At 31.7% G+C, this 8,853-nt stretch overlaps 1 protein-coding gene across 10 annotated transcripts in view; it reads right to left on the bottom strand.

Annotated features, from left to right (window-relative positions):
- Window positions 1–2,601: 2,601 nt before the first annotated feature.
- The window catches only part of LOC136030154 (actin-binding LIM protein 2-like), a 123,972-nt gene continuing 117,720 nt past the window's right edge, over window positions 2,602–8,853 (bottom strand). For 7 of the 10 annotated variants that reach the window (XR_010618199.1, XR_010618200.1, XM_065708868.1 and 4 more), the window contains one exon: window positions 2,602–3,718. Coding sequence is in view for 8 of the 10 variants with exons in the window: in XM_065708868.1 (XP_065564940.1) it covers window positions 3,605–3,718 (114 nt within the window). In the remaining 2 variants the exon portion in view is untranslated. The remainder of the gene's footprint in view (window positions 3,719–8,853) is intronic. The other 3 variants (XM_065708863.1, XM_065708864.1, XM_065708871.1) reach the window with 2 other exon arrangements.

Genomic DNA, 8,853 nt, shown 5'->3' with positions numbered 1-8,853 from the left:
TAAAAAATTACTTTCCTGAAGAATATTTTTCTTTAATTTTCATTTGCCATATTCCCAAAAAAGTTCAAAATATGACTTTCGAAGCTATAATCTAAAACTCGATATTTTATACAGCTGCACCATTAAAAAAAGTGCTATTCAAAACTGCTTTTCGAAATTTTTACATAAATATCACATACGAGATGTACACGTGACAACCCAGAAATACCAACTTAAAAGTAACTGAAAAGTGAAATATTAATTAATTTTCGCATCCCATCCAGCACCAATATGGAATAACAAGCAAGAAAAGTGACTAGTTTAAAAAGGAAATTAGCCAAATAACGTAGACAAACATTACATAAAAAAGACAGATAAAATAAACTAAAATGTAGATGACATTAATGATGACGAATTGTTAGTAGCTGTGATGAGGGATTCTAAATATATTCTACTCTAACATCACTAGCGAAACATGTCATAAAATCATCATACAAGACAAAAAGGATACTATGAAATCATAAATTAGACTGTAAACAATATTGTCAAAGAACTAGAGCATACTCCAAATAACATTACCAATCGCGAAAGAAAAGATTTTCTTTTTAAAGTGAGACCTGGTAACTTCGGGTTTTGCTTATTAATTATGAGTAGCATACAACTGCTAAGTACCACTCATCTACGTTTTTTAATACAAAGATTCATAATTTTTCGTTATCAGTTTTTCCTTTGTTTTCTCTGTTCAGTTTTTCCTTTTTTCTTTAATCAGCTTTTTAGTCACAATCTACTTTTTTTTACTTGATTATTATTATTTTTTCATTTTTTTGGATATATGGGAAAGAGTCCAAGGCTGGTCAATAGAACAAACTGCAAAAAAAAAAAAAAAAAAAAAAAAAACTGAAAACATATTAATTTCTCGTTCGTAATAATAAACAGGATAAAGAAAACTTATATTTCGCTACTGAAAACTAGTATCATAAGGAGAAAAACTATCAAATATATAGCGATAGGTTGTAAAACAAAGAGAAAAAGATCAGTAGTAAAACCGGGGAAAATCTAAGCAAATCCTTGATCTGACTTCCTCAAAAATTTGTGTTTAAAAACCGGGTCGAGCAGGAGATGTGCAGTTGAAACCAATCCGATAGAAATATCTAAGTTCAAACAAGAAAAGAACCTACATGATTCATTAAAAAGAGTTAAATTTGAATAGACTACAAGCAGGTAGTATAAATGACCGGTATCGAAAGACCCCGTTCAAAGAGAAACATTCAGAAAAATTATATGCAACAGTGTGTAATATAGGATAACAAGTTAAAAATAATCGAAATGTACCCAAATCCGTCTCATTTCATATAGGATCTTTTTATCTCTTTGTTTAGCAAACAAATTATTCATTGGTTGTGCTTCAGAGCCTAGATCAATTGAACTAACTAAGCATTTTGATTTGAACGACTGAAAAACTGCCAAATGAAAACAGTTAACATAGACTAGTGGGAGCTGCTTCATATAATTTAAGTCTAAATGCTAATCCACATTTTTTTTGGGGGGGGGGGAGATTAGAGGTAGAACTTCCAGCAAACAACTTAACGAACTTGTCATTGCCTGAAGCCTACGTCCAAACTTCGGAGTTTATTTCTGATAAGAACACATCGTCAAAATAAGAAAACACGTGACATTTTTGAACATATCGAAAATGTCACTAGCCATCACAGTTTATGGCTATAAACTAGGTTGGAAGGTTTGGGATCAAGATCAAACAAAAAATATTGCTATACTCAGAACATAAAGGTAAGTGATTTAAAACAAGATAGCATGCAGTAGAGTGGGACAGGGGGTTCCCAACGAAACGTTTGTGTTATAAGAACTTTTGAATTTACTTATTCTTAAAGAAATATGCGAAAAGACATCTTTGATAAAATTCAAAGTATAAATAATTATTTTAATCGTAAAATTAGAGACATAAGCAAGATCTACATGTTGATTTGAAACGTAATATACTTTTGACATATATATATATATATATATATATATATATATATATATATATATATATATATATATATATATATATATATATATATATATATATATATATATATATATATATATATATATATATATATATATATATATATATATATATATATATATATATATATATATATATATATATATATATATATATATATATATATATATATATATATATATATATATATATATATATATATATATATATATATGTTTTATAATCCAATATACTTGATAAATTCCTTTAGAATTTTCAAACGTTTCCCCTTTTCTTTTTCCCTCATCTTGATATTTTTTTTCCAAATATGATAAAACATTGTAACGATAGAGCTTTACTAAAGGAAAAGTAGAATTTAGTCACAGAAGCAAAATTCATAGTTCAGAACAACCCCTCCCCATGATCCCATAGATACTCCAGGAGATAAACTTCACAAAAGTACTTTTTTTCTTTTTATAAATCCAAGAAATAGAAGGTGCAAACTAGGTACCAGAATTTTAACTTTAAGGAAAAACACACACAAAAAATAGTAAGAATGAATGTGCTATGATGACTCATATATGATTTTGATAAAAAATACTTTTAGGAAAAAGCGTTTGTAAATATTTTATTAAAGTATTAATTTTTGTCACTGTTAAAAAATAGAAAAATTCAAAGGAAAATTCAAGTAAACTTCGGTACACATTGTCCATCCAAAATCAAAATATATCAAGTGTAAAGGCAGGTTTCTCAATTTATTTTTATTTTGAATTGGGGAAAAACCGCCAAGATCACTTTTTTTTCAGTTTTTTAAAAAACTGAATCACTAATATTAAACTGAAAATTAGACATCGTGCCTTTTTTAATTTTAAATAAAACCAAGACAGTAATTTTTTTTTTCGGCAGTTTCAAAACAGCTAGAACATCTGCGAATAAGCAACAAACTTGAGAAAGTATTTGAGAGGTAGCATGATTTTACTGTTAAGACTACCATTAAGAATTTTTTGCAAGTATGTATTCGAACAGAAATTCAGAACTGTTGTGACTGCATTTCCGTTGTATATGCATGTTTAAACGCAGCAACATCGTAAAATTTTGTTCAAGAATGTCAGTAACTCAGTTCAAGAAAAAAAAATACGACTTGCCCGATTTTGCACAGCCCAACATGAAACAAAATTAAGGCTATACATCACTTTTCAACCCGGGATAAATTTTGAAAACCATCATTTAACGATATCCGAAAAGATCAACCATCAATAAAGTACGTTCGGGGACGGTTTAAAAATATCTAAGACTAAGACCGTAAAAAATGCACAAAACATATTTCAATTTTGGATGATCAATATATATAAACACTTCTTTGAAAGATGTTCATTACAAGGTATGTAATAAGGACGACATAAACAACTGTAGTAAAATTTTTTTGATTTTTAATGTTTTATCTGTAGATGAATTAGTCGTTGTCATACTCGCGCTAAAAAAAAGCTGCCTAAATTACAGCCAAAGCATACAGAAATAGAATGTAACTTAAATTGCAGAACAACACAAACTTAAATCACCCCACAAACAGTAACGATTCTTCACACCTTTTAGATAATTCAAAAATTCCAAAGTTGGCTAATAAAGTTTGACCCGTTTCTTCAGCTCATTTCGCCGCCATTCTGGTATTCGATAGAAATCACCACGACTCATTTGAAAAATTACTTCAAAATCGACATCTGACAGGTGACGCTGAAAAAAGAAAAAGATTAAATTCTTTAGTAATAATTTTGCCTCTTAGAAGTTACGTCTATTGCACAGACCGATTCCCCAAACATTCGGCAATTACTTAATTGCCAAGACTAGGAGTACATTTTCAAGTGGTTCTAAAGACTGATTTGCTTGCAGCCATTTTAGATTAGAAATAAGCAGAGACGCCGTTAGGGGGGACAGTTGCTCCCCCGTCAATAATTTGGACAAAGAATAATTATATAGCCCATATCCCTTGACTATCTAGATGTGGACCACTTTTGCCCCCCCCCCACCCAATAAAGATACTCGAGCTACTGCCCTGAAAATGAGGGATAACTCTGTGAAAGTGCATTTTTTGTAACAACCAGAAGATGTAGAATGAAAAGCTAGCCATAAAAAAAAAGTTCATGATAACGAACTGTGAGTAAGGACAACAAGGGCTAATACTAACTGGAACTCTCAAAAATGGTTTTGGTAAAAAGAAAAAAAAAAAAAACAAATAAAAACCTAGGCTTTTTATGATGATTCCAAATATATGAAATTCATCTAGTATAAAGTTACCAATTAAAAGCTACGAGCCTACGAAAATGTGGCTGATCTTCCAAAAAAGGGAGAAATGCCACAAAAAAGCCAATCAATCTTCATAAAAAAAAAAAAAAAGGAAATCAGCGAGCCCTATTGTAGAGGTTTCAAGCTCCTATCTGTCAAATGCGGAATTTACATTTTTTTTTTACCAGAAGAGAGATCATGGATGTGTGCTTATTTTTTTTTTTTTTTTTTTTTTTTTTTTTTTTTTTTTTTTTTTTTTTTTTTTTTTTTTTTTTTTTTTTTTTTTTTTTTTTTTTTTTTTTTTTTTTTTTTTTTTTTTTTTAAGGGGTGATCATATCAGACTAATGGTCTTAGATCATCAGGAGAGGGCTTATTAAAAAGAAACTAAAAGATATAGTGCCACCTTTGAGGTAGCCAAAAAAATTCCAAAGTGAAAAAGTTCCGCTTTCTGCCATTCTGTGGCAGCAAAATACGATTTCACCCAAAACAGGGCCAAGTTGCTATCGATTGGAAACTTTTGAGATACTCATTGGATTTAAAAGTGTCAGAGAACTACACATTGAGCTTCCCAGTATCAATGGTAGTAGTGCCACAAAGTGGCTCGAATGTTTTTAAAAGTCACACAGTCAATACAAGATAGATGATTGCTAGACATGATTGTAAGACATTAGACATTTATTTCTCGGCTTCACTTAACTGAGTTTATTCACTTGATATTTTACACAATTATATAAAGTGATGTATAATTGCACATCAGCTATTACGATGGAGTGCCAATAGGTCATTGTATAGGCAGGTGGGGGGTGATGCCAGATGCAATCAAAGAGTGTATTTTAACGCCCAAATTTTCTAGGTCTCCATGAACCTTCAGATAAATACAGAATAGGCTCGGGGGGGGGGGAGGGGATTGTTGGTGGGTAGAAATTAGTTCTTAGTCTCCGTTAATTTGCGGGGTGATAGTCTTCTCTTAGTGCAGGAAAAAGTTTTAGTCTGCGGGGTGATAGTCTTCTCTTAGTGCAGGAAAAAGTTTTCTTCTGTAACATAAAAGATTTCACTCGTATTGTTACTGGCACAAAAAATGGAAAGATGGAAGAAGGAACAATTGAAGAACACTGTCAAGATATTTACCTGAAGGGGGAGACAGGTGACACCAGGAACTATGATTTAATTAACGTTTAATTAGAAATCTATTTATTAATGCTTATTTATTTTTATATTCGCAATTCGCGGTAAAAGAATAATATTTTCAAGTATTTCATATATGTAGTGTATTCTCTTCTTTTCTTGTTATGCTCCAGAAGTGTCAGATTTATTTATGATGGGGGTTGAAAATAGATTGTTATTAAGCTTTAAGTTGCTCATCCAAAGTTACGAGTAAGAGAAGCTAAGCAAAATTTTCAAAAAAAGGAGAAAAGTAACCCAAAAAGAACGAGTGATTTTAATGAGAGTTACGCCATTAAATTCAGCATGTAACTAAAACTATTGTAGAGTTTTCAAGCCCTTATCTACAAAAAAATTGAAATTTCATATTTTTTTTAGAGAAGGATGGACAGGAATGCGTGTTTATTTGATTGTTTATTTTTCGTATGTTTTTCTCCCCAGTAGTGATCCTATCATATCCATGGATCTTCAATATCCGAATAAAGCTCATTAAAAAGAAAATTAAATGATCTGCTGACCTTTTTAATTACCATAAAATATTATGCAAAAAAGCGGTATTTTCTGGCATTTTGTGGCACAAAACAACAATCTTAGCACAAAGGGTGTCAAAAACCTATGGAGTGAAAATTATGTGATAGTCAATTGATTTAATTTTACCAAAAAAAACTGTATATTAAGCTTTCTAGTTTCAGAGACAGAAATACCTAAAGCTACCACCTTCGTTCCTAAAGATGCACGTACTCCCACAGTATAAGGTTAATAAATGAATTTCTTTTAAAGCTTGATTTAACTAAGTTCATTTATATTAGTCTTCATAAAACTATGTATAGTGTTGAATAATTGCGATCATCTACTATGGAGGAGGGCCAGTGGATCTTTGTGTTGGCAGAGGGAAGGTACCTAAAATCTAAAAAAATGTTTTTATGTCCAAATTTCCTAATTTTCAGTGATCCTTCAGATAAAAGTAGAGTGGGGTATGAGGTAGAGGGGATGTAGAAGTTTAACTCTAATCCCTCTAGCTTCCCAGGAAGTTTTGGTCCAAGCTTTTAATGTTGGTGCTGGGGGGGGGGGAGAAAAAGCTCCATTCACTGCGACAAACTTTTACTATGTAGCCTAAAAGATTACATTCGCAGACCCGGCGTTAACGAGATGTAAAAGCAAGGGTGAGGTATTCTGAGCATCACAACCATAACATTTGTTAGGGGATTGACAAGTGCAACCAGGAGCTTTGTCTTGACTGAGTTTAAATGGTAATATTTCTATTTCCTGTTTATATACAATGTTTAATGTCTTCTTGTGTCCAGTGGGCGGTCTCTCCCCTACTCGCATCTACGGCAGATATCCCTACATATTGCTATATATATATATATATATATATATATATATATATATATATATATATATATATATATATATATATATATATATATATATATATATATATATATATATATATATATATAATGCCCTGCTCTTTACACTAAAGTTTGACTTTTCATTCCGATTCTTTGAGAACGACTGCTTAAGCCCAAGGGCTTTTGGATTGCAATAATAAATGTGTTTAAAGCATTATAAAACTTTAGCGTAAAGAGTGGAGGATTGAAGAGGGAACAGCCCCCCACCCTGATACACGAAATAATTGCTGGCCGTTCTAAGTATTAATGTCGCTCTTTCCTTTCATTTGAGAAAGCCTTTTTTTTTATTTAATGTACAAGGACGAAGCAGATCAGTAGCAGTCGCTATATTGATTAATTTAATTTTAAATTAAAACCGGTGATACAGTTAATACTATGTTCTCAGGCGACAACCACTCTAGATGTAGAAAAATTCTAGAATGAGATAAGAAAACATCAATTTTTTTCGACCTGTCAAACTACTTCTAAAAAAAAATTTATAAACTATCAAAATAAGAACAAAGCCTTAAAATCTTGATTAATAATTGGTCGCATTATCTATTACCAGGTTGAAATTTCAAAATCTAAACACCGAGTCTTATAAATAAATTCCCAATAAAAAAGTTAGAACGTTCCCGACAACGGTACAAAAGCTTTCAGTGCGACAACCAGTTCATTCAAAAAAGTTCAACGGACTAGATTGAGTCGTCGTTAGATCAATTTAACAACCAAGACACAACATAAAATTCACAATGGAACTAAAATCTGACAGATATCTTCCATTCCTTCTAATTTCTAAGCAATATAACAGGCTCTACCTAATTATCAATCCTAAACCAACTTACAGCGATGCATATATTTCGAGTTGATTCATATACCGACCCTTTAATTCAAGATTTGAATAATTTGGAGAGCCAAAGAACATAAAGACGCTCTCGTTAGAAATGGTTCCCAATTCTACTTGTTAACAAAACATTTCTGAACAGGTATCTCATGAATAAAAATGTTACCAAGGAAATGAAAAATACAGATTTCTTTCATCTTGAATTACCTTCCTTAAAAGGGGCATTGGGTATTTGAAGCAGAAAACCAAAAAGCTCAACATTCTGTCATATTTCCCTTCCGAAACCACCCTATACGTTACAACGTACTCATGACCCTAGCATTTGTGAGATTCCTTGTAGTTACGATAGCTCTGACGTAGACTGGACTATATAACCCCAAGACGAGAGGATAAAGGAGCATGTTCATTCTATTGAGTCCTGCCTAAAAAGAAAAAAGCAAAGAGACAATGATCAGCAGCCCGTCCTTGCATTCCACATTTTTGAGTATGCCTCTCATGTGTTTCACTTTGAACAAGTTAGAATGTTAGCAGTTACCTTTAAACATTGGAGACAAAAGTTCATAGACGCCCCTGAAATAACAATAAAATCCCCTGAGTCTTAATAGAAATGGTGGTAAAGTAAGACTAAGTGAAAGTCATACTTCCATAACAGAGAGGTGCATATACTTCCATAGCCCCCATTCTCAGAGACCGGTTTGAACGATCCCTACAGCCAAAAAAAAAAAAAAAAAAAAAAAAAAAAAAAAAAAAAAAAAAAACATAGCAGTCTAAGAGTGCACACTTCTGCCTTTCTAGGATTTTTCAGTTTTCAAGGAAACTGAAAGACCCTAAATTCAATTATATTCTTCCAGAAAATGATGATTCACCTATTAAAAATAAACCGATTTCTGTAGATTCAGCTTCTTCAAAGACAAATCATTCCACCTTTTTTTTTATTTTGTGTTTCTTCTGTGCTGATTTTCACTTTCGACGATTATTTCTGGACACCCAGTCAGTTTATCTTTTGGTTAATGTTGTGGAAGAGAATTTAAAATCAAAAAAGCCTGATCATGATAAGCAAACGACTGGTTGAAATATTACTTAATTGAAGAAATGATGCGAGAGAATTCATAGTTGCTACCTTGTTCTAAATAACGTCCATTACCTTTTTTTCTCTTCTTTTTACAGAGAGACTGCTCCAACAAAGA

This window comes from Artemia franciscana, chromosome 8 (genome assembly GCF_032884065.1).
Source record: "Artemia franciscana chromosome 8, ASM3288406v1, whole genome shotgun sequence".
NCBI lineage: Eukaryota > Metazoa > Arthropoda > Branchiopoda > Anostraca > Artemiidae > Artemia > Artemia franciscana.
Note: the sequence above shows the minus strand (reverse complement) of the source record. Positions and strands in the feature narration are given on the sequence as shown.